Raw genomic sequence first — 27347 nt, forward strand, 5'->3', positions numbered from 1 at the left:
TGCTTTGGAGAGGCACAACATTGCTACTCCTGGCTACATCGTATGGAGAGCAATCTGGTATCACTAGAGGTCACGACTGGTAGTGATTGAGGGGGCTCTGACGGCACAGCTGTACGTCACGGACGTTCTGTGTCTTCATGTATTTCCTGTCCTGTAACAGTATTGGGGTGCTATTTTTTAACACAGCAGTGCTCGTCTGCGCATGATGGCAGTTGTCTCTATGAACTTTGTGATACTGAGGTACTCCCGAGTGTACAATGATCTGCCCCAGATAGAACATGTGTGGGACCAACTCGAACATCATCTCCATCCCTGCCACTGTTAAGGATATCAGGGAGCAGTTGTGAGCCAGCTTTCCTCAGCAGAAAATACAAAAGGTGTATGACAATATCTCCCAACCGAATCAATGCATTCATCCTGACCAGAAAGAGTTCAACTGTGACCTCTTATTGAGTGAGACAATAGTCTAGAAATGCAGTTAAGTTCTTTACTGGTCATGCTTTAGTCAAAGGGACACAGTGGAAAAACTGCTGGTTCGGCGACGTACGGAACACTTTGCTGCCTAACGGCTCCCGTCTATGGAGAGGTGACTGGCCGCTAGCTTGGGGATGTGGTCCATGAGAGCGCTGGACACAGAAAATTCAACCTGTTCTTAGATATGTTTGTCAAGGTGCCTTGTGACTCCTATAGTCAATGCGGAATCGTAGCAGGTGTGGGAATTTCAAGGCTATTTCGCAAACGTTGAACATAGGTCTCCTGGGAGCTGCCAAACGCTATACACAGTCAAGTTAAACCGTTCTCGGAAGTGTTTTTCGCGATACATTGCGATCCCTCGGCTCGTTGTAGAACCATAGTGGCTCTAGGAACGCCGAGGTATTTCGCGAACCCAGACTGGAGGTGTGTCAGCAGTTTCCAAGTGTTACTTTACCGTTAACAGTAGTAGTGGTGCTTCGCAGGCCACAGGTATATTGGGGAAGTCATCTTGGAGGAGCAAGAAAGACAGTGGGGAAGAAGAGAACGGAGTGACCAATGACAGCTCGTCGCTGTTGTTGTTTATGAGACAGCCAATCAAAAGAGGGTAGCTCCTATGTGCCTCCATTTCCTTTTCAGTGTCCACAGCAATCCGTGTGTTATGACTGGTTATGTTTAGGTATATTGTCCGTATTTCTGAATTGGTTTGCCTACAGTTTGACAATCCCTATGAACGGACACTGGGTCATCGCGACTGTCAGATGGGCAAATGACTTTCGTTCAGAATAATTCCCCTTGTCTCACACGACGAACCTTTTATGGTGAGGCTGCAGACCCAAAATAGTTAGAGTTATTGGTACTGGGAGAGTGGGTATTAAAGGCTGCCAATAGTAATTAAGTTGATTTAAATAGTACATTTAACGGAGGTGCCATTGGACAACATCGTATCGAATGCGGGCTCATACTGGAAAGTTCCTTATAAATGTAACTCGATATTTTCGTTCGTTTCTATCTCCCCATCTGGGTACATCGCTTTTTTTTTGTCAGTCAGTGTGGCTGGGGTATTAGGAGAGTAACTCTGCAGATTCACTACACACATTCTGTTTCTTCTTTGTAGAGAGGAAAACAAGGTCCAGGGCGTACCTTGCGCTTGGCGACGCTCTGGCCGAGGTTGGACTTGAGGTAGTCGAGCTCGGTGCGCGAGATGCGGGGGTGGACGTGCGGGTGGTCGAAGACGAGGAACCACCAGGCGAGGAACCAGGCGGAGCCCAACAGAGCCGTGGAGTAGAAGACGGTCGGCCAGCCGAACCACTCCATCAGGAACCCGCACAGCGGGAACGTCAGCGCCGCGCCCACGCTGCTGCCTGCCGCACACACAAAACGGTGTCACTCAGCTGCTGGCTAGGTGTCGCTTCTCAGCGCAAGGAACACCTCGCCGGTAAGGAGCGCCTTTGCAAAAGATTACACTCTGTCAGTAGAGGTCGGACTGATCTAAACTGACAGAAAAAATCGCAACACCAAAAAATAATTAATGTAGAGTAATGAGGTAAATTTACCTAGGTAACATATTTAATTGATTAACTTTGCAGGATCACAGGCCAAAGTAAGAGCGAGATAAGCCATTGGAAATCTGAAATGCTGGTACATTAATAACCGGTGTAACCACCTGACTACGCAATGCAAGCATGCAAACGTGCCTGCATTACATTGTACAGGAGCCGGATGTTTGTGGGAGGGAGTTCAATGCGTTTTGCACTTGGTCGGTCGATACAGGGACGGTCAATGTTTTTTGTGGATGACTCTAAAGTTGTCGTCCGATAATGTCCCATATGTACTCGATTGGAGACAGATGTAGTGATAAAGCAGCTCAGGTAATATATCGATACCCTGTATAGCATGTTGGGTTACAACAGCGGTATGTGGGCGAGCGCTATCCTGTTGGAAAACGTCCCCTGGAATGCCGCTCATGAATGGCAGCACAACAGCTCGAATCACCAGACTGACGAACAAACTTGCGGGCAAGATGCTTCTGCTGTCATATGAAATCACGCCCCAGACCATAACGCCAGGCTTAGGTCCAGTGTGTCTAGGACGCAGACGGGTTGGTTGCAGTCCCTCAACTGGCGTCCTTAGACAAATACGCGGCCATCACTGGCACCGAGGCTTTCATCAGAAAACACAACAGATCTCTACCCTGCCCTCCAACGAGCTCTCGCTTGACACCACTGAAGTTGCAAATAGCCGTCATTTGGGGTCAGTGGATTGCAGGCTCGGAGCTGTGTTTGAAGTAACGGATTAGTAAGAGCTCTTTGTGTCACTGTGCTGCCAAATGCAGCTCAGATTCCTGCTGTATGAGCAGTACGATGCGCCAGAGTCATACGGCCCCAGAGTCATACACTGAACCCGATAGTCTGCCACGTGGCCGTCTGGAGCCCATCTTCTTGGGACGTACATTCTCGTGACCATTGCTGCCAGCAATCATGTACAGTGGCTACGTTCTTGTCAAGTCTTTCTGCAGTATCGCAGAAAGAACATCCTGCTTCTCGTAGCCCTATTGCACGACCTCGTTCAAACTCAGTGAGGTGCTGATAACACTGTGCAACAATGAAAATGTAAATCGAATGAAAATAGCCAATTCCTATCAATTCTGATGTGCTGATCGCGAATATCACAAAGACAATTCAAAATTAGCTCTAGTTTTCTTTTTATACTGTTTTATTATCGTGGGATAATGATATAGGGATTTTTATGTTAAGTTTAAAATCAAATATTATAATGGTTTGTCAAAGTCATAACAACTAGTAACAATGGATTACATTATTGTCCCTGGTCTTACTTGTGTGCAATATGTTGGATATAAACATTTTGATACCAATTTTAGCGATCTTTTTGTCTCCCTCCTCTTCAATTTCAGTGACTTTATTAATGCATATAATAATTTTTTCACATTTGTTTCCAGATTAACTACCAGTTGTTCAAGTTGACTGCTACTGAAGTGAACAAAAATGCCACGAGTTTGAGTAAACAGTGCTGACACATTTTGCTATGTGTGTGGAGAAGTGACATTAGCTTCACAAAAACAGCAAATGACTCCATTGATTAAAAAGCTTACAGGTGTTATTTTGGGTGCGAAATAGGTGATCAGGATAAACCCTGGGCTCCACATGAGATCTGCAACACTTGTGCCAGCAACCTCAGGAACTGGATGCACGGGAAAGGACGTTCAACGCCCTTTGTAGTGCCCATGATCTGGCGTGAGCCAACTGACCATGTCAGTGTCTGCTACTTTTTTATGGTTCCTCCTATCAAGAAGGGAAAATCTAAGAATAAGCGGACAGTGATCTATCCTAACATTCCATCTGCCATACGTGCAGTTCTACATGGGGAAAGACTGCCAATACCTGAACCACCGACAGAGTATGAGATTACTTCTGATGGGGATTCTGAATGTCCTGAATCATGTACATCACGCGATCCAGAGTTTCTTCCAAATATATCATCAACTGATGATCCACAAAAATTGTCTCAAAATGAGTTAAGTGATTTCATTAGAGATTTGAAGCTCTTTATAGCTAAGGCTGAGATTTTAGCATCAAGATTGCAGCAGCGCAATTTTCTGGAAAGCAATGTAAATGTTTCATTCCACCGCAGAAGAGAGCAACAACATGCAAGATAGTCTTATGGCATGTGTAGACATAAATGGTCTAATGAAGGCTCTCAGAATTAAATACAACCCTGATAAGTGGAGACTCTTTATTGATTCGTCAAAGTTGAGCTTAAAAGCAGTGCTTTTATATATTCCAGTTGGGCATAGTGTGCATATGAAAGAGTCATACTAAAACATGAGAATTTTACTAGAAGCCATCAAGTATAATGTCTCTCAATGGCAGATTTGTGGTTACTTGAAAGTGGTTGCACTGCTATTAAGTATGCAGTTAGGTCATATTAAATATTGATGCTTTCTCTGTGAATGGGATAGCCGAGCTCGTGCATCTGAAATTACAGTAAACATGAATAGCCCACCAGAAAATCTCTTCAACCAGGTAAAAAGAACATTAAGAGTGTTCCTCTAGTAGACCCTAAAAAGATTCTACTTCCGTCCTTGCACATCAAGTTGAGTCTCATGAAAACCTTTGTTAAGAGAATGAATAAAGTTGGTGACGCGTTTAAGTACTTAATGCAAAAATTCCCTTACTTAAGTGATGTCAAAGTAAAGGAGGGCATATTTGTAGGCCCATAGATTCTAGAGCTTTTTGGAGACCATACTTTTGATGGAATCATACAAGGTGATGAGAAGCATGCATGGGAATGTTTTAAGAGAGTCTGTTTACAGTTCTTAGGGAACAAACGAGAAACAAATTACAAGGAGACTGTAGATAACATGTTGTCATCTTATGAAATTCTTGGTTGCAACATTTCATTGAAAATGCGTTTCTTACATAGTCTACTTGACTTCTTCCCCAAAGATCGTGGTGCAGTAAACGATGAACATGGGGAGCGGTTTCATCAAGATATTGCCACGTTTGAGAAGAGGTATGCTGGAAAGTGGAGCCCTACTATTTTAGCAGATTACTGCTGGACTGTCATAAGGGATGTTCCCGAGTTTGTGTATAAACGTCTAGCCAAGCGAAAACGGTCATCTTCTGAATTTATCTCTGAACAAAATATGTAATTGTATATACTGTACATATGGACATTTAACATTTATAATCCTTTATATACATTTGTCACTAGATAATTTATTTATTTTCTTTTGTGATTTACATAGTTCTGGTACAAAGTAGACTTACAAAGTATTTTCATTCGTGTAATATTATCTTCAATTTTTCATAATGTTTTACTTTTGTACTTCCAGAATGGCACTGAAATACATAACGCATAACATAATTCAAGTACGTATTCCTTAAAATTTGTTATGTTGAATATTTGAACATGAATGCATATTTAGTTATGGAGTTATTTGTACAAAAATGTAGATTACTTTTTAAAAAACTAGAGCTAAATATTTATGAAGATGACGATTTTGTATCATTTTATACTGAAATAAACATAAGTAACTCAAAATCATGCAATGTACACACTTTCATTTCATATTTGTTGTTCAGTGTAATGGCATCTATGCCGCCATAAAGGCAGTTTGGCTAACATCAGCTGAACTCGCTCAATTTCAAATGTAACTAACGCTCACGACCGTTACAGCGTGTATTCCAAGCAAACCTGATTGCATCCTCATAGTGGCGCGACCGGCGCCACTCTTGTGCGACTGGCGAGAAATTTGAATATATATCGTCTTTCAAATGTAGAAATACACCAATCAACTATCGTTTATGTCGCATAACTCCTCCTCGGTGCTACGATCTTTCCTCCAGCAGTGTATTATATCGTCTCATTGTGCAGATAAATACCACCCTTGAAAGAAAATACACTGGTGTCCAAAATTAAAGCAACAAAGGAAATTTTGCAAGATTGCGTTTATTTCGCTACAAAAGCACTATAAATAGGTGATGGTAAAGTAGAAGCAATGTAAAGAATACAGAACGTAAACAACTGCAACACGCACAACGGTAGACAAAAATGTTATTCTTGTTTTCCAACTTAACGGATTTGCACACAAATTCCGACAACTGGTTAATGTGCTCAGTGTGAGTTGTGACGACATCTGGCAGCAATGCAGGCCTGACAATGACGAGGCATGCTGTGAATGACGTCATCGATCTCATGCTGAGGCAATAACGCTCATTCTTCCTGCAGAGCAGCCGCCGCCTTGGAGAGGGATTGGTGGATGTTGACGTGACGCAGCCCGTCTCCCTAGTGCACCCCAGACATGGTATATGGGATTCAATTAGGGAGAGCGACAGGCCACGCCGTGCGTGCAATATCTTCCGTTTCAGAGAAAACTTCAACCATCCACGCTGTTGGCGGTCGAGCATTATCGTCCATCAGTACAAAGTCCGGGCCCGCAGCACCACACAACAACTGCACTTGAAGTAACAAGATCTCGTCACAATACCTGGCGGTAGTTAAACCTTGCCGATTCACCCTTACAATTTCATGAACAGGGATTCGATTGGTAAACATAATCCCTGCCCACGCTATCAGGAATCCTCCTCGGTATCGGTCTCTTTCCACACTGTTTGGGTCCTGAAATCGTGACCGCGCGGGGTAGCCGAGCGGTCTGAGACGTCTTGTCGCGGTCGACCCCGCTTTCCCCGTCGGGGGTTCGAGTCCTCCCTCGGGCATGGGTGTGTGTGTTTAGGGACCGATGACCGCAGTTTAGACCGAAGTTTAGTCCCATAAGACCTTACCACAAATTTCCAAAATTTCCTGAAATCGTTCCAAGTTCCCTCCAGATGCGAATTCGTCGAGAATCACTCTCCAGACTAAATCTGCAGTCATCTGTGAGAACAGCATTGGCCCACTGTTAGACCGTCCAGGTGTTGATGATTCCACTCTAGACGTTCCCTATTGTGAAGATGCGTCAGAGGTAGACATACAGCAGGTCCCCGACAGTAACGGCCTTCTGCACGCCGTTTGCCTCGATACAACACGTCAAGTGCATGCTGTGAGCTCACATGCCAGTTGTCGTCCAGTACTAAAGTGGTAATGCTCGTGCCCTTACAGCCAAATAACTGTTCTCTCTTCTGAAATCACACGTGACCGGCCCCGCCCTGGTCTTCGGGATACAGTTTCGATCTCTGTAAACTGTCGCCACTCCCGATAAACAAAAGAACGATTCACATGAAGCCATCGGGCCAAGCCATTTTGCGACTGTCCTGCTTCCTTTCTTTCTACAACCCTCCACCGCAGAGAGTTTGGAAGGCATCTTCTCTGTGCAATGTGCACCGTCTGTGACTGTGTGGACAGCGATTGTGAATGTGGGGCTACCCGACACACACTACCTCGTTTCATAGGTGCCCTGACGTCATCTTTGGCATGGTTGTCCGTTGACGAGAATGCCATCTTCCTTGCAGAACACGATCGTACGGACATCTGGTTGACGGTTTGTATGAGTATATGGTGAATTAGACACAGGACGTGGAAACAGCGGTTTGTTGATGTAATTTTAGACACTAGTGTCAAAAGAAGAAAGGAAAATTAGATTTTAACATCCCGCCGACGGCGAGATCAAACAAGTGATATGGCTGGGGGAAGGTCGAGGGAAGAAAAGCGTCCTAGTCCTTTTGAAACGGATTATCCCAACTGGACTATCGTCCAAAGGTCGCGATATCACACCAAAGTCGGCAACAAGCATGGGCACCATAGAAGTTAGCAGTGTCTCGCTGCAATTCGAATCGACTATTGGGAGGTACTGGTGGATCCACAGCCCCGCTCCCATGACCACAGGGCCACCGCACGGAGGCCGATATAGAACCTAGGAGAGGAAGGCTCAGCCCAGTTCGTGACCTCCCATCAAGAAGACAACATCGACTAGTCAGGACACAAGAGTGACTCATGTTGTAGAAAGTACTGTCATTATGAACTTTGTGAACATTGTACGCCAAGAGAAGAGTTTAGTAAATGTGTGCATCAAGTGACTCTTTAATATTCAAAGACAGTTGTAAATATTCTGTAAAGTCCTTCGGCAATGGATTGTATAAAGTTAAGTAAATCTTTTTATCAATCTTGTAGTAAAGTGAACTAATATTTCTTTTATTATAGTTCGATTAAGGGTCTCCCAGAGCAGCCGAAGAACCCAAAGTTATGATAAGACGATTGTAGTTTCTTCAAGCCATAACACTAACATTTGTATGAAACGAAGTAGGGAAAGCACAGCAAATCTAAATCTAGGTTTCGGACGAGAAACTGAATAGACGTCCTCTTGACTATGAGACCATTCTCTTAAACCCGGGCGGCCGCTGGTGGCCGAGCGGTTCTAGGCGCCTCAGTCTGGAACCGCGCGAGCGCTACGGTCGCAGGTTCGAATCCTGCCTCGGGCATGGATGTGCGTGATGTCCTTAGGTTAGTTAAGTTTAAGTAGTTCTAAGTTCTAGGGGACTGATGACCTCAGATGTTAAGTCCCATAGTGCTCAGAGCCATTTTTTTCTTAAACCCGTTTTACACGAGCGACTTTCTCGTCAAACGGACTACTACACTGCTGGAAAGAAATGCAACGCTCTTAATGGCTGTTTTCAGTGGCACCAGGCTATAACATGTGTGCAGTGTGGGGTTGTAGTGTCTTGACAGTCAAATGGCTTTCAGGAGTCGTGTCTATGCATTCTCTGTTTTGACTCTGCAGCCAGAAGCTATGCTAAATTTAGAGGTGAACGATGTTTGCATCATTCATTCTAGGGTACAGGCATTCCCCACCGACGCGTTGAACTGCTCCATCGATTTGAACAAAGTTGGGCCTGCGGGAAGTTGGATTGATGTATGGGAGGACTGCTGCACGTATTGGGTACAGTTTATCGGTAGTGTATCGCAGCTTTCAACATTAGCCTGTGGGACATTCCCACATCTGCTGACCAGTTTCTGGACGTCCACGTAATACAGACGTATGTGGAGATCATCGCACAGTGCGAGCAGCAGTGGCCTATCAGTCATCATCCAGGGACAAACTGCAGGCACCTGCTATGTCATAAGGGACCAGTGAGAAAACGTCTGCTTGCAGCAGGACTAAGTACGTATGTGAGTCTGGCCAGGTTTCCACTGTCACCACGACACCTCCACCCATAGCTACCCTGGAGTCGTGAAAGAATTGACTGGAGAGTGGATTGGCACTCCGCTGTCTTCAATGGTGAGAGTAGTTTCTGTCTGTATATGAGTGGTGGATGTATACATGTAAGGCGTAAATCTGGTGTGCTGCCTATTTCACAGTACATTCACACACGATACACAGAACCCATCCAAGGGTTCATGGCGGGAGGAGGGGGAGGGGGGGGGGGTGGGGAGGAGGAGAGCAGTCATGAGTTACAACTCGCGGTCACGTTGGGTGTTTCCGCAGGGCAAAGTAGTCTTTGCCCATTACCTTCCACACGCTCTTCTCCTGTGCTACTGCCTTTTTTCTTCCTAAGAAGGTGATGTTCTTTCTCAGCAGGGCAGTGCATGCCCACATACGGCTGTGCGACGCAACGTGCTCTTCGTGTTGTAAAACAACTGCAAGATCACAGGATCGTTCGCCAATTGAATACATACGGGACGTGATTAAAAAGGAACTTTTACGTTCTCCAGGGCCTGCAAGGACCTTTGCCGAACTGCAAAAAGGATGCAAGATGCTTAGGACAGTCTATCGCAGGATGCCATTCGGCACCTGTATAGTTGTTTGCTCGCAAGAACACATCCGTGCGTTGCCGCCAGAGAGTGGTACACTGTGCGTTGATGCGACTGTTTGGGCATCCTTTAATAAGAATACATGTGTTTCATTTGATCGGAATTCATTGCCATTTACTCCTACAGTGACGAACTACCTGTCACCTCACTTGTTCCAAAAATTTCCGTTGTCTTTGAGGGCGTTGCATTTTTTTCTGGCATCGTAGTTGTAGGTGCCTGTCACATGCTTCCCTGTAAATCGGCACGTCTCGAGCATGACAGTGACATCAAGAATCATGTGACTGTGCCAAATATAGAGTACTAAAATCTAGAGTATGCAGCAGGCAATGCACGTCTAGAAACACGAGACTGTGGCGTCATCTTCGAACATCTAAGTTAAACTGTTCTGCCAAGCTCAATCCTCTTATGGTAGTGGATCGTGTGCTTTTGTGTCTTCTTAATTTTCACTTTGTTGGTTGCTTTGTTTTCGTGACATATTGCACAGGTTGCACAAGGGGCTGGCGTTTTTCCTAAAAACAGTCTCCGACATGATAGACGTTAATATCTGAAAATAAGAAAATATGTACATTCTACAACACCCAGACCAAGAAAAAGCCTACACTATGCATAACTAAGGACGTAAATAGACACCCATTTATTGATAAAAACTGTTCTAATACTGAAAGACTTAGAGCTTTTTAACGAAAAAAACTGTCGGTGTCATTTTGGCACTTAAAGAAAGAAATACAAGATAAAATGGATGAAATAAAAAGGCACTGCTTACTGCCTTCTAATAATTGTTTGATATGTTTGTACATATATACTTTCCCGAGCAAATAAATGTGGATATTTTGAAATGTCTGGACTCAGATCTCAGAAGTGTGAAGAATTTAACATACGGCCTTCGTCAACAAAATTCGCTGTGGACTTTGCTTCGATCATTAACTCTTCCTACAGTCTATTATAACACTTCCTACTTTTTTTGGAAAAAGAATAGTCCCTGATAGTCTAGCTTACACCGTTCAGATTCCAAACTGCTCAGCAGACATCTCCCACAACAGACGCAACGTCGGAGTTGACGTGAAAACAAAAACGACCAGTCATACGGGCGAGAGTCAGTACAGGAATAAAACACCAGGAGCGCTGCAGTAGACTCAAATCCTACCTTTAGTCGACTGGGACAAGAAATGCACTCGTGTAAAAGGATCTTTGATCACGTTGACACCTCATTCAGTTTGAAAACTTGCAGACTCGCTACATTACGAGTGCGTTGTGAGTCTCCGTTTTCCTTATTCCTTTCAGAGCCCGAATATGGTCACTATCAAGGTGAAAACTTTTGATTATGTCAATAACTCAATGAAATTACGAGGTGTGTTTCTTCAGTAAGGTCCGTTTTGTTGTAGGCACTAGTAGATCGAGCGTATACCGCAACGAGCGCTTGCGTCGTGTACCGGCATGCCTCGGGAACAACTGTGCTAAGTTTCAGCTCTGTAGCTAATCTGTACGGTTCTGTTCTGCACTTTCAAAATGTTTAAGACTATCAACTCGCCCGCCGCGTGTGAGGTTCGCTCAGTGATACGGTCTTTGTCAGCAAGGAACCTGTCTGCTGCAGAAATTCATCGACAGATTTGCGAAGTGTACGGTGATACTGTTATGAGTGAAAACAAAATGCGTAAGTGGGTACGAGAATTCAAAGATGGCCGTGAGAACGTCCATGATGAACTGCTCCGGTCGCCCTTCTTTGATTACAGACGATTTGGTAGCTTCAGTTGAAGTGAGGATTCGTGAGAACAGGCGCTTCACAATAACAGGTCTCTCAAACGAATTTCCTAATGTGTCGAGATCAGTGTTTTACAACATTGTTTCTGAACACCTAAAGTTTAGGAAACTGTGCTCCTGTTGGGTCCCAGAACTCCTAACAGAGGACCATAAAAACCAAAGGTTTGAGTGTGCAATGAAGTTCTTGACTCGTTATCACTAAGAAGGTGACGGCTTCTTGAGTCAGATCGTAACTGGAGACGAAACATGGGTTTCGCATATCACGCCCGAATCGAAGCAACAGAGCATGGAATGGAGACACACACACTCACCTGTAAAGGTGAAGGCCAAACAGACTCTGTCCCAGCGCAAAATCATGGCGTCGTTGTTTTGGGAAAAGCGTGGTGTTTTATTGGTCGACTTCATGCAACGAGAAACCACTATCAATGCAGAAGCATACTTCCAAACCGTGACAAAGCTACGCAGAGCGATTAAAAAAAAAAAAAAACGCAGCATGCTGACAATGGGGATTGTCCTTCTCCATGACAATGCAAGACCTCACACTGCAGGTCAGACCCGCGATTTAGTGGACAGTTTTGGCTGGGAAGTTTTAGACCACCCACCCTACAGTCGTGATCTAGCGCCGAGCGATTACCATCTGTTCCTCCACCTCAAACAACACCTCAGTGGCAACCGCTACAATGATGACGACGAAGTGAAAACGGCAGTGAACTCTTGGTTATCGGAGCAGGCGGCAAGTTTTTGTGAAGAGCCTATTTTAAAATTGGTTGAGAGGTATGATACATGTTTCAACAAACTTGGCAACTATGTCGAAAAGTAAAGTGAAGTATGTACTTTCTGAAAATAAATTTAATTTTTTGAAATAACCTTTCGTTGTCCACTTATGTTCAAACGGACCTTACTTAAAAAACGCACCTCGTATATAGATAACTATTTCTTGAGCCTTTATTGCTATCTCTGCTCACAATCTTCCCTAGTAGTGTTAAATCAATGAAGTGGCAAAAGTTTTCATAAAGCCTCTTCCTTACTTACACGCCTTCCAACATATGGTCAATGCATAACTGATCACTAGATGTAGCGAGAGGCTGCACCCTCCGTCAGTATAAAAGGATGCGGGAGGTATTGTGCTGTAAACAGAGAAGCAGTAACAGCAGAATGATCGGTCTGCAGGGCACAGTGATTTCGAATGTAGAATGGAACTGGATGTCACGTGAGTAAGAAATACATCACAGACATTTCAACCCTTCTAAAGCTGCCCAAGTCGACTGTTGGTGATGTGTCTGTGAGGTGGAAACTCGAGGGGTTCAAATGGCTCTGAGCACTATGGGACTTAACATCTTAGGTCATCAGTCCCCTAGAACTTAGAACTACTTAAACCTAACTAACCTAAAGACATCACACACATCCATGCCCGAGGCAGGATTCGAACCTGCGACCGTAGCAGTCCCGCCGTTCCGGACTGCAGCGCCTAGAACCGCAAGACCACCGCGGCCGGCGGAAACTCGAGAGAACAACGACAGCTAAACCAAGGCGCATGTGCTGAAGGACAGGGATCTTCGAGCATTGTGGAGGATGATTGTAAAAAAATCGCTTGAAATCAGTGGAAGGAATCACTTGTGAGCTCCAGATTGCTATCAACAGTCCAGATAGCACAATGACTGTGCGTAGGGAGTCAAAAAGAATGGGGTGCAGCGGTCGAGTAGCTCCCTATAAGCCAGTCATTCGTTTCCAGTCATCCACTGTTGAACGGCGTCGTTCTTTGTACCACCTCGAGCGTCGCTTAGCACTGATTACAGAAACGCGTGGTTTATGAAGAGCTGCTGAACCATTGCATCCCATTCTTTTGAACTCCTAACTCATAGTCACTGTGCCAGCTTGACATCCAATGACTAGTCCTTTCAAAGTCACTGAACTCTTGTGACCGATCCATTTTGCTGTTGCAGTTTCTCTACTGACAATACAGTACACTCCGCCTCCTTTTATACTTCTTCTCGTGACATCTAATGGTCAGTTCCTCATTACGTAGGTGTGACTGGATATTGTACATTTATTGCAAGTTTCTGTTGTTTACCATTACTATATCCTACAATAACATGGAACACTTTCCTTAAGCAAACAAACACCGTTCGAACAGGCCCTGAAGGCTCAATGGTACTGACTGGCCGCCTATCATCCTCAGCCCTTAAGTGCCACCGGATGCAAAATGGAGGGGCATGTGGTCAGCACACCACTCTCCCGGACACTGTCAGTTTACGTGTCTGGTGGTGCCAGTTTTCAGTCAAGGAGCTCCTCAAATGGCCTCACAGGGATGAGGGCACCCCGCTTGCCAACAGCACCCGGTAGACCCGGACAGTGACTCATCCAAGTGCTAGCCAAACCTACAGCGCTTAACTACGGTGATCTGACGGAAACTGATGTTACCACTGCAGCAAGGCCGTTGGCCTTTCCTTGAACACCTCGTATAAATCATAAACTTCTGTAAGTTACTTAAAGTGGATATTATCTACTTATTTTAACTAAATACTAAGCAAATATAGGAAAGGAATTGTTTAGAGAACAGAGCGTCCTGATTGGCGACACAGAGTCACCTATCTCTAGAGCAGAAATGGAGGCTGTTCGGACTTCTAGTTCTTGTTTAAGTTGGTTGCCCTGGAAGAGCAGGGGCGCATTTTCGATAGAATTTAATTGGATAATGGATCAGTATCTGTAACTTACCTGTTCAAACTTGAACAATGGTCGCGGATTAGTTTATGGGTTTGATTCTGTAACTTGCGCATTTTCCACCTGTGTCCATATTTAAAGCCGGCCGCTGTGGCCGAGCGGTTCTAGGCACTTCAGTCCGGAACCACGCTGCTGCTACTGTCGTAGGTTCGAATCCTGCCTCGGCCATGGATGTGTGTGATGCCCTTAGGTTAGTTAGGTTTAAGTAGTTCTAAGTTCTAGGCGACTGATGACCTCAGATGTTAACTCCCATAGTGCTTAGAGCCATTTGAACCATTTTTTTCGTATTTAAGGTGGTTCGAGCATTATGAAGTCAGAGTAATATAGGGTCTTAAGAAAATTCTTACTATTATTCCTAGGCTTTAATTGATGTGGTCGTGTTTGCTTTGAAGTGCCTGTGTTTTCTGTGTCACGCTGAAGTTCCTATTAGATGTTTCAACTGTAATAATTTCACGTTACTTACTGTATGTAGATAATTATTCTCCCAAGCAGTACGTATCTCAATACGGTGCTGAGTCTTCGTCGTCGTGGTTGGACTAACAATAAGAACAGTTAAGGGAAATATAGCACAAATTCATCCTCGTCCATGAGCGTTTGAGCCAGTGCTTCAAGCGTAATGACCTTGGTTTCGATAGAAGGTTAAAGTCTGGCATTTCTTCATTGTTTTCCTTAAAATGAAACGTGGAATATGGTTCTGTTAATGTGCCACAGAAGAGTTTTGAAAGAAAGATGTGCCAAGAAAATTAAGGAACAATCGCTCTCTAAGTTATTTTGCGACAGTACGGATAAATGAAAACACTGTTGACGAATAGTATGTTTCAAGCGAAAGAACAGACGTTGAGAAGTGTACAAATGTATAACGATTCTACAGCTACTCCAGATACATGCTCCGTACAGTACGTGACGGGTGTCCCCTATACCCCTATTTGTCATTTCCTTTCCTCTTCCATTCCCAAACAGAGCTAGGGAAAAATGTCTATCTATATGTCCCCGTATGATCCCCAATTTATCTTATCTTATCTTCGTGATCCTTGCGCGAAATGTATGTTGATGCCAGTAGAATCGTTCTGCAATCAGCTTCAAATGCCGGTTCACCAAATTTTTTCACTAATATTCCTCGAAAAAAATGTCACCTACCCTCCAGGGGTTACTCTTTGAGTTCGCGAAGCATCTCTGTAATACTCGTGCGTTGTTCGAACCTACTGGTAACAAATCTAGCATCCTGTTCCTGAATTGTCTCAATGCCTACCTTTAATCCGATCTGGTGCGGGATCTCAAAGACGTGAGCAGTACTCAAGAATAGATCGCACTAGTGACCTATATGCTCCTCTCCTTTGCAGATAAGACACACTTTCCCAAAATTTTCCCAGTAAACCGAAGTCAACCATTCGTCTTCCCTACCACAATCCTCACATGCTCATTCCATTTAATATCGCTTTGAAACGTTACACACAGATATTTAAACGACGTGACTGTATCAAGCAGCAAGCTACTAATGCTCCGATTCTTGCGGAATGTGCGAGAAGAAACAGAGGAGGGTCTTTATGAGAAATAGGAATGTATGAAAACAGTGGAGGCTATGGAAGGAGTAGAGACGGCTGGTACGGTATTGCTACGACCATCTGTCGCCCAGAGCCGAAAACTCAACCAAACTTACAGGGAATGTCTAACTGGCGAGTAGCAGGCATGAGCTACAAACACACAGAAAAAGACTGTTGTAATGTATTTATGGAAAACTAATGGACTGCATTAGTTTCTAGCTGGATAATGTGGATAAAAAAGGAAGTAACGCAGAAATCTGGAAAATGAGATCAGGTAGGTACAAAATAAAGCCGCTATGCTAGACATTCGTACGTCTCAGAACTAGAGAGGCTCTTACTTACCGAGATACGCTGTGACGAACTTGCTCCTGTCGTTGGGAGGGATCCAGTTTGCCGTCATAGAGTGCATCGAAGGCCAGGCAGCTCCCTGCAGCACACAAGGTAAGGCGTTGGACAAAAATGATAAATGATAATAAGCATTGTTAGTTTTCTGCGACTGAAAGTTCTGGAACTACTGTATTTGAGACTTGTACTTACGGCTCTCAGTAGCCTATACGACAGCTCATATCTGTCGTCCAGGACAACAGTAATAATTCTTGTTGTGATTCAGGTTACTCGCCCTTAGAATCTCCGGTACCTTTATTTGTTTGTAGACAGCAGTATTAGTGAATTACAGGTTCTGGCACAGCCGGCATTGTTGTCATATTCCTGATGATTTCAGTTTATGGTCACCTGATGACATCGTACAATGTTACCCCCCACTCGTGCTCCCAGATTTCTGTTATCACAGTCCAAGATGGCGGAAGCAGGCCACTTGTCCTAAGCATACAATGACAGGAATTTCAAAATTCGAAGAAGCTGGAAGTTTTAAAACTGGCACGAAATCTCTGTTTAAAATGGTAGGAAATTCAAAAATCCAAAACGGTGGACCTAATCGAATTGAGCTAAGTTTAAAATGGGGGGGGGGGGGACATTTTAAGAAATCCAATGTTTCTCTCATCACTCTGATGCTACAATCCAAGATGGCCACTTGTGCTTCTTTTACATCCAAGAATCCACATCTGCTAAATTTAAGCTTGTGGGTTAAACATCTGTATCACAGTAAGGTAGATTAACGTAGGCGCTTTACACATGGGCCTCGTGAGGGTAGATCTCCAGGATTGTCTTGGTTAGGATAGTGGAACCATTGAGACTAAGATGTGCTGTTCGTAATTTTTGTCACTCAATTGTGGACAAAGGTTTCCGAGCGGTTTGGATCACTTTGTATCCAAGCAAGCTGAGACGGTCCACACAGTTGCTATTCTAAATGTCACAGTTTGTAGCTTGGTCGATGTAGCTCGAAAGTCTTGTACCCATAAATGCTGCAAATAGTTTTCGACAAGGAAGAGTAATCCTCTTGATTGATAAAAGCCTTGCCTTACTGCAAACTAGACAAATGCCGAAAAGTGTCGTAGGTTAACTGTCGAAGATAACTGGCGGCACTATAGACCCATTCGGATGGGTTGACTAGGGTGAAATTACATTTTTATAAGTGTTCGCGTACTTTTTTCCGCACAACAGTTTTGCTTGACTTCACTTTCTACTGTAAAGTAACTGTTTATATCTGTTTTACGTACTGTTATCTATTTCCATTTTAATTTTCATTTAATTAGTTGCAGTTTCATCTTACACAATTTTCAAGTGGTTACAGGTTCTGAAAACATAGCAGTTGGCAACATTAAAAAGTATAAAAATTACGTGAGCCTTTATGGTTCGTGTCAGCCTTTGTTACTGTGACTGACAGGATAAAAACACATGACACTATATTCATGCTTAGTGCACGTATCAGTAAGGAACATCTTATCCTTTGCGTTACATACTGATAGTCTACGTGACAAAAGCTGACACGAGCCATAGAGACTCAGGTCATTTTTATTCTTTTTGATGTTGACTATTGTTGTATTTTCAGCATCTGTAACTACTTGAAAACTACCTAAGGTCGAAACTGCAATAGTGGATATTGCAGTAAGGAGTACAGCGAACGGCGAAAATGAAGTCATTAAAAAGCTTCAGGACACAGCTACAACGACATTGCGACAGGCGAAAGCTGCGACACATTCGATGCCGCTGGAATCGCCGGGAGACCCCATTATCACTGCGTCTCCCAATTCGCAGCATTCTGACTGTCCTGTCTTCTCTCGAGAGTGAGTGGTGGGCAACAGTAGAACAGCGCATCTCTGGACGGAGAACTGAAGTGTGAAGTGGTCAGACGGCTGCCCCCTTACACTGTAGCGACGTATATGACGTGTTACCCAACATTTGTTACACTTCTGAGACAGCCGGGATGCTTCGCTTTTGGGGCCAGTGGTCGATCTTCCTGCCAAGTCTGGACAAGTCTGCACAACGGCAGAGACCTGGCATGCGAGCCACTCGGAACTACAACGTCAGACCATTAATGGAGCGCCTCAGGGGAACAGCAGATCAGTCGGTAAAGAAATTCAGTGCGCACTCGGTATATTTGCCAGGAGGTCTCACCACAGATGTGGAGGAGGTCCATCCAGGCTCACGTGCGTAGTGAGTTAAAAAGAATGGGACAGAATGGTCGAGCAGCTCATCACAAGTAGTCAGTGATAAGCGACGACTGAAGCGATGTAATGAGTGACGCCACTGAGCAGTGGATGAACTGGAAACGAATTATTTGGAGTGATGAATCACGCTATATACTGTAGCAATCCGATTGAAAAATCTAGCTCTCCAGAATGAAGTATAGAGGAGGTGGTGTTATAGCAAGGAAGTGTTTTACTTGGTTTGGGTATGATGCCCTTATTGCACTCCAGACCCCTGCGTCCAACATCACTATCTTCTCTGATTTCGGCTCTTCAGGAAGAATGAGCTGCCATTCCTCCACAGACATTCAGACATCTCACTGAATGTGACCACTGCATCGCTTAAATCATGATAAAGGGAAGGGCGTACGTATCGCATATTAATGTCCACTAACAGGTGTCCATATACTGTTGATCACATACTTTATGTGACCTAAAAGGGAAGGCATTTCACGGAGCAGATTCTAAAATAATTCCCGGATGGAGACGGTTTTCCAAGACTTGGAGCAGTGAGGAGTGTACTTACGGCGATGAACCCCTGAAGGACCCTGACGGCGATGAGGGCGCGGTAGTCGATGCTGGCGGCGAGCGGCAGCAGCACGGCCAGCAGGCACGCCACCAGGTTGCTGACGCCGAACACCAGCTTGGGCCCGATCCGCTGCGCCAGCATGCCGCCAGGAATCTGCAACAACAAGTGGTAGCGCTCACTTCTATGCCTGCACCCAACTAGCACCTTGGGGAGACTAATTTGTCTGCAGGGCGTCACCATGATAGTCTTGAAATCCATATCCTGCAGGCAGAGTACAGGGTATCCCAGGAAGAATGGTCAGTACTCAGGGATGTGACAGGAACGATCATCTGAAGCAAAAACTTTATATGGACATATGTCCTATTGCGAACCGTTTCTGAAGTAGAACATTTTCGTTCCTTCTTTCCTTCTTGGGGCCTTAGCCCCGCTTCACGCGGGGTCGGCCGTGTTACTACTGATTTGGCAGTGTTAGTTGCAGATGGTGACCGTATGCCCTTCCTGCCGCCATCCCGAATCCCCTGGAACAGAATAAGTGTACCCCAGCTGTCTGCATCTAGTGTAAGCCATGGAATAGTGCGAACATTTTCAATTGTCTGCGAGCCGTGTAACTGAGGCGGAACTTGGAGACCAGCCCTGTATTCACCTCGTGGGATGTGGAAAACCGCCTAAAAACCACATCCAGGCTGGCTGGCGTACCGGCACTCGTCGTTAATCCGCTGAGCGGATTAGATCCGGGGCCGGCGCCCCTACCCGAGTCCAGGAAGCAGCGCATTAGCGCTCTTGGCTACCCTGGCGGGTTTCCGAAACTGAACATATTTAATGGTTCAAATGACTCTGAGCACTATGGGACTTAACATCTGAGGTCATCATTCTCCTAGAACTTAGAACTACTCAAACCTAACCAACCTAAGGACATCACGGACATCCATGCCCATGCCTAGAACCGCTCGGCCACACCGGCCGGCCATATTTAATGTATGTTTGGTGATAGGTTCTCTCGTTTTAGGAGAGCGAATGACGGGACAGAACTACTTGCATTATTTTGGAAAATTTGTCTGCTGAACAACTTGAGAACACAATGTACTTCCAGCATGACAAAACTCCACATTTAACCATACCTGTAAGGGAACATCTCAACCTCACTTACACTCATCGCTGGATTGGTCGTGGTAGTACAGTGAACAACCTTACGCTACTCGATTTGCGTTTATGGGGTTGCACGAGGTCTGGTGTGTACAATCGAAGGATGATTACGTGAGATGAATTGATTGGTTGCATCCTGGACGCTACTGCCGTCATTAGGGAACGTGCAGAGGCACTCAATGAAGCAACACAACATGTTCACCCAAGAGTGCACAAATACATTGAAGTTGACGGCGGGATATTGGAGCATTTATTGTGAACTGTACAACAGCTGTACTGTGACGTGTACGATAATGCTTGGAGATGTACCTGTTAAAAATACATATTTTTCAATTGATACTTTGTAAAACGAGTGTCATAGTATGTGCATGTATGAATAACACAGAAAATAAATAACAACATACAATAAATGTGTTATATCTCGCAAACCACTCTGAATAGGGCATATGTCCATTTGAGGTTTTTCTGCTTCAAGTGATCGTTGCTGTAATATCCCCGAATACTGGCCATGCCTCCTGGAACACCCTGTATACTGGGTGTTTTAAAAAAGTGTCATATACTCCCATAGTAGGTACTATTGGTCAAAACTAGAAGACTAGTTCGTATAATAACATGTACAGAAACCATGGGCCAGTCTCTTCTGTCTTTCCCAGCTGTCTGTTACGTACAGTAGACACCATAGGCAGAGCTGCATGTGGTTACCACGCATCCTGACACATCCTTCAGCCCTCTTTCAAATACACCTGGCTCCATTCGGATTGCCTCACATGCATTGGCCATACGTTCCTGTAACCTCCACATGTCTTCGATGGGTTCGACAATACACCAATGTTTTTGAATGTCCCCACTGTCCTGAATCCAACAGATTCAGGTCCGTGAACTGGATCACAGTGTTAAGGAACCTCTTCGCCCGATCCGCTGGCCATGAAACGTTGCACTGAGGTACTATCGTACGGTCTACAGAAAATAGGGTGATGCTCCGTCGTGCATAAACCACAGTCGTTACCTTTGTGCAAGGGTAACGTTCCTCAATAGCGCTGGTAATTAATTGCACAGAAATCGGTTTTACACATAACCTGTTAATCTGTTTGGTAAAGTTCATGCACTATGAGTGTGTCCCCAACAATGGCCCATATCTCAACAGGTATTGGTTTCCAGTCACATAATTATATGAACTTTTTTGGCAGTTTTGACCAATAGTAATTCCTATAGGAATATGTGACATTTTAACACCTTGTATTATTACTTTTTAGCTTATTTCCCGATTTGTTGACATCTAATTAATGACTGCGCCTGATGTACAACATCTGACTTGCCGTCGTTATCAACTGTTGAGGAAAATTATTGTCAAGTCTGAAGTGCGAAGCCATTTCGCTCTAGAAACAGTACATGGTATTTGATTCAATTCAGACTGTATAAATAAGCTCCTTAAAATAAAAGAGGAAAGAACTTGGTCTTATACAGTGCGTCTAGATAAGAAAGTGTCCCATACTCATGTTCATACAAAGTACTGTTCAAAACTAGAAAAAAGTGCTTTAAACATATATTAGAACATAAACTACTTGTTGATATATGGGCCATTATATCCTGTGATAACTACCTGTCTATTGAGACTATATGAGGTGCTCAAAGTAGTTACCAACCACCAATAAACATCCTCCTGTCCTCCTCCTCAAAGAACCGAGAACTCGTGTGTACACATCTAGTTGCTCTCGAATTTAACCACACGTATGGCACACGCGTTTTTGTAATGTACGCACGTGTGTGTGGAACACACGAATGCTTTTAAATGTTCTCGTAGCCTGACACCTTAGACATTAAGGTCGAAAGAATGGGGAGACCCATGTGACTGGATCACCTTGAACAATCGATCGCTCATTAAACGCTTGTGTTAGGTACTGTCGTACAAACAGTACAAATTGGGGGTCATGCCTCACTGTGCATAAACCATATTTGTTTTATTTCCGTAAGGATAACTCTCTCGTGTAATGTGACCAACCTGTCGCGCACATACTGGTGGCAAACAACAGTTAATCCTACAATTCTTGCACGCACATTGGTAATAGAGCGAACTTCATTTCTTCTCTCAGGCTCGTGCGCTAATTTGCATCTGCCCGTACATGGTTATGAGGTATTCATTATCCTACATTGTGTAAGTCCCATCTCATCCGTAAATAAACTGATAGCTGGGAACTATGAATCATCAATGCTCCGTCTTAGAATCCATTGTGAGAAATGTGATCTGGCGTGGTAGTACTGCAGTCCGAGAGTTTTTACACGATCATTGCGATGTAGACAAAGTGATTACTCGCGCAAAATTAACCAAGCAAGACCCTTCAACATCTCCAGTTCTTCACATGCTTATTTCAGAATCGTCGTGTATTCGTTGCAATGTATGCTCCTACATATCCAGCGTGCAAACTCTGAAAAAGACAACAAATAAGAAACGTTACCAAAGAGACATCTTATGTCACTGAGTACTGACCGTTCTCGACACATATATAAGTGGCCCATATCTCAACAGGTATTTGCATCTGGATATTTTTGATATTGTGCCTAGATCTCTCTATACCTGCCTCGTAAGAACTTCCGCGTCCTCTGCTTCTGCAACACTTACGCATGTTTTTCTTGTCGCTTCATTTTTAAAATCAGTCCGCGTCCTATAATTCCTATCCATTGACCATCGTTACATCCACAAATCATTGCAGTTCCTCACTTTCTCCAACTTGGCTCATACGAAAGCGAATTATTTCCTGCTTCCTGATCGAAATATATGCAGACATCTTTTGATAGCAACCCGTACGGTTCAGTGGTCGTCGTTCCACTCCGATTCTCTCTTCCTCCGTTTTCACAACATTTCAGCGCTCTTTTTAAAACATTAATTCAGTTATCCTTGTCAACATTTCTTCTCAATGTCATCACTTCGTAAACTTCGTCGTTGTTCGCGTCCGTGCCTCCTACAACACGTGGTTGGTTTGTTTGGTTTGTTGTTTCGGGGAAGGAGACCAGACAGCGAGGTCATCGGTCTCATCGGATTAAGGAAGGACGGGGAAGGAAGTCGGCCGTGCCCTTTGAAAGGAACCATCCCGGCATTTGCCTGGAGCGATTTAGGGAAATCACGGAAAACCTAAATCAGGATGGCCGGACGCGGTATTGAACCGTCGTCCTCCCGAATGCGAGTCCAGTGTCTAACCACTGCGCCACCTCGCACAACACGTGGCATCACTTTATTGTAGAACACTATTTTTGACAATATTTGCCAGATAATACCAGATAACATCTAACTGCAACGCCTGTTCGGTTATCTGTTCATTAGATCTCAAAACAACATACGTAGCTGAAAAAATAGACTCTCTCTGCTGCGACCTTATCGCTTATGAGAGAATAGACATTGCAATACCTGAAGAAAGAAGCGTCGGGAATGTACGGCCTCCGAATTTAGCATCTTACACATCGACTTGATTTTCTACATTATCGTGTTACATAAAAATTTCGTATGTCTCGTTTTTCTTTTCCCCCTTGCATATTAGCTATTTATTCTATTAGTTTTTTAATTTCGTAGGATATCTTTCCTTCTCAGACTCTTTTTGCTTTTTTTGAACTTATTACTGATTACATTTCTTAATATCTTGTGGAAATACTTTTAGATTTGTCCTATCTCTTAGCATGATCTTCCTTGTACACTAATGTTTTCGATTTGACTCTGCTATTCAAAATACCAATTTATGTTTTGATGCTATAGTCTCATTTAATTATCTTACGCACACTAGAATTTTGATTCTTAAATATTTGTCTTGACAAAGCTCCAGAGCAACACGCTCACGACTGACCTGGTTGTTTTCGCCAGATGCTGCGAGCCATTGCCTTAAACAATTTTCCTGACTGGACTACTATCGGATTGATTAGTTGGATCTCAGAAATGCATCTTGTGTTGGTCACATCCTAAAATTTCAGATATCGCAGTATCAGCACGCTGCTGTATATGGCAGATACTTTTTGAGTGATCCTGCATATTGCAGATCTGAACGCCAGTTTCCTCTCACAGCAGTAAACTTATTTCGAGCTATCCACTCGTCTGATGTCTATAACTATCCTACGTTTTTGTTTACAACAAGGTGGATACTACCAAAGAGAAGTGAGGTCTTTAACAGCTGAATTTCAACCAATAATATGGTCATAACATAGGACTTACCTGCTAACCTCGACGCGCTCCGCGGAAGGACCTACCTGAGTGGACCAGTGCAGCCAGAAGAAGCCTCCCAGCACCAGGCCTTGCTGGTACTCGTCCCAGTCGTAGCGGCCATCCTGTAACAGTCACAGTTCGTGTCAGGCAAGTCGCCGGCGTCGGAATGATGCCTAGAGATGACGTGAATCGTGTAATGACACATCGCTCTACATCTACATGGATACTCTGCAAATCACATTTAAGTGCCTGGCAGAGGGTTCATCGAACCACCTTCACAATTCTCTATTATTCCAATCTCGTATAGCGCGCGGAAAGAATGAACACCTTTATATTTCCGTACGAGCTCTGATTTCCCTTATTTTATTGTGGTGATCGTTCCACGCTATGTAGGTCGGCGTCAACAAAATATTTTCGCATTCGGAGGAAAAAGTTGGTGATTGGAATTTCGTGAGAAGATTCCGTCGCAACGAAAAACGCCTTTCTTTTAATGATTTCCAGCCCAAACCCTGTATCATTTCTGTGACACTCTCTCTGATATTTCGCGATAATACAAAACGTTCTGCCTTTCTTTGAACTTTTTCGATGTACTCCGTGAGCCCTACCTTCTAAGAATCCCACACCGCGCAGCAGTATTCTAAAAGAGGACGGACAAGCGTAGTGTAGGCAGTTTCCTTAGTAGGTCTGCTACATTTTCTAAGTGTCCTGCCAATAAAACGCAGCCTTTCGTTAGCCTTCCCCACAACATTTTCTATGTGTTCTTTCCAATTTAAGTTGTTCGTAATTGTAATACCTAGGTATTTAGTTGGATTTACGGCTTTTAGATTAGACTGATTTATCGTGTAACCGAAGTTTAACGAGTTCCTTTTAACACTCATGTGGGTGACCTCACGCTTTTCGTTATTTAGGGTCAACTGTCACTTTTTGCATCATTCAGATATTTTTTTAAAATCGTTTTGCAGTTTGTTTTGATCTTCTGATGACTTTATTAGTCGATAAACGACAGCATTATCCGCAAACAACCGAAGACGGCTGCTCAGATCGTCTCCTAAATCGTTTACATAGATAAGGAACAGCAAAGGGCCTATAACACTACCTTGGGGAACGCCAGAAATCACTTCTGTTTAACTCGATGACTTTCCGTCCATTACTACGAGCTGTGACCTCTCTGACAGGAAATCGCAAATCCAGTCATAACTGAGACGATATTTCATAAGCACGCAATTTCAGTACGAGCCGCTTGTGTGGTACAGGAAATCCAGGAATACGGAATCGATCTGAAATCCCTTGTCAATAGCACTCAGCACTTCATGTGAATAATGAGCTAGTTGTGTTTCACAGGAACGATGTTTTCTAAACCCATGTTGACTGTGTGTCAATAGACCGTTTCCTTCGAGGTAATTCATAATTTTCGAAGACAATATATGTTCTAGAATCCTGCTGCAAATCGACGTTAACGATATGGGCCTGTAATTTAGTGGATTACTGCTACTACCTTTCTTGAATATTGGTGTGACCTGCGCAACTTTCCAGTCTTGGGGTACGGATCTTTCGTCGAGAGACGGTTGTATATGATTGTAAAGTATGGAGCTAATACATCAGCATACTCCAAAAGGAACCTAATTGGTATACAGTCTGGACCAGAAGACTTGCTTTTTTTAAGTGATTTGAGTTGCCTCACTACTCTGATTTTAAATAGACCTTTCAGACGGTTTTATCCTCTGCCTTCCCGTTTCACTTTGTAAAACTAGATGCAACGTAGGCATTTTCCATAGCTGAGAATAATGTTGGAGACAAGATAAAAAATGTGGACACACACTCGCAACGAGTGAGGTACATCGATGTGCGATTTATGTCAAAAATTAAGCTTGCGCTAGCTGCTAGACATTCCTTGCGAACTTCGTAGATACTTTCCCACGTTCTGTTGAAGGTTCTACCACCATTCCATCCAAAATCCATAGAGGCTCGCCGTCGATTACCTGAAAGGGCTAGTCTTCCGAGCTCCACACAGGCTTTCCCAAGATGTCGTGTAGGTACTAATTGTATCCCTTTAAAATTTTGCAGAGGTTTTCCAATTCCCGGAATAGTTATTCCCATCCCTTTCATATTCCGAAGTATTGATCTAATCCCTTCCAAACCCCTCAGCACATCTCTCGCCATCTCCTTATGGTGCTTAACCCACACCACCATCAAAGGTATATAGTTGAGCAATGCTTGTACTGTTTTAGAAAGACTCCAGTTGATTTTGACTGTGACGTGTTTCTGTGGGTGAATCTTGGACTTCCTACTGCGGGCCAATAATGCAAAAGTTAAGAAAGAGGTAAGTCGAAACCTATTGATGTGACCAATAAAGGTGAAGTCGATTTATCTGTCAGTGAGGATACGGCCTCGTTTTCTGGAATACATAACTCGTCTTATTTCTTACCCAGGGTTCTTTACATCAGCGCAGCAACGACAATGGCAAATGTCTCCTGAACTTATTCATATTAAGTGTAGTATAACACAGTCAACTGTTGAATAAATTATCTTAATTTCTGTTTTGAAATCTACAAATTTGTGTGTTTGTTGTTTCCTGTGTTTCATGAGCGGCGCAGCAGCTAAACGGCAGCGGAAGGAATCTTCCAATTGGGCCGGAATATTGGAGTTGCCGGACGCAGACGTCAGAAAGTCGACGGCCGTGCGCAGAAAGAAGATGCTGGAAGCTTCCCTTTGATGCTGTGCCCTATGTTTTTAACAATGAAATTGTTTCATAAACGAAAATGTAATGTTGTAACTTCAGTTCTACGTCAGAGTTCGATGTAAGTTGTTCTGAAACAGCCACGCTTGATGGCAGATGTATATTGAAATACTTACGTAACAGTCATCTGTGTATGGTGTTACGACATTAACGTTTTGTGTCTTCTAAAAAGAAAAGCGTTAAAGAATAAATTATTCTGGAAATTTATGACTTCAGTTTATGTATACTGAGATGTGTGTGAAGACCTGGAAGAGCGGTGATTTTTACCGAATGAAACATATTTCCAAATAATTTTAAAATTAATTAAAAACAATGCTTTCACACTGTTCCTTTGTAACTCACTACTGGTTACTGGCCAATTTTCCGCTGGCATCAAATCATTGACGGTACTGCCGTCAATCTATTGAATTCT

At 43.7% G+C, this 27347-nt stretch overlaps 1 protein-coding gene across 1 annotated transcript in view; it reads right to left on the reverse strand.

The window, feature by feature from the left end:
• The window catches only part of LOC124775695, a 139052-nt gene that overhangs the window by 48812 nt on the left and 62893 nt on the right, over positions 1-27347 (reverse strand). Inside the window, exons 4-7 of the mRNA XM_047250522.1 lie at positions 24243-24320; positions 18870-19025; positions 16101-16185; positions 1615-1835 (exon numbers count right to left, since the gene is read on the reverse strand). Of these exons, the coding sequence (XP_047106478.1) occupies positions 1615-1835; positions 16101-16185; positions 18870-19025; positions 24243-24320 (540 nt within the window). The remainder of the gene's footprint in view (positions 1-1614; positions 1836-16100; positions 16186-18869; positions 19026-24242; positions 24321-27347) is intronic.

This window comes from Schistocerca piceifrons, chromosome 2 (genome assembly GCF_021461385.2).
Source record: "Schistocerca piceifrons isolate TAMUIC-IGC-003096 chromosome 2, iqSchPice1.1, whole genome shotgun sequence".
Taxonomy (NCBI): domain Eukaryota; kingdom Metazoa; phylum Arthropoda; class Insecta; order Orthoptera; family Acrididae; genus Schistocerca; species Schistocerca piceifrons.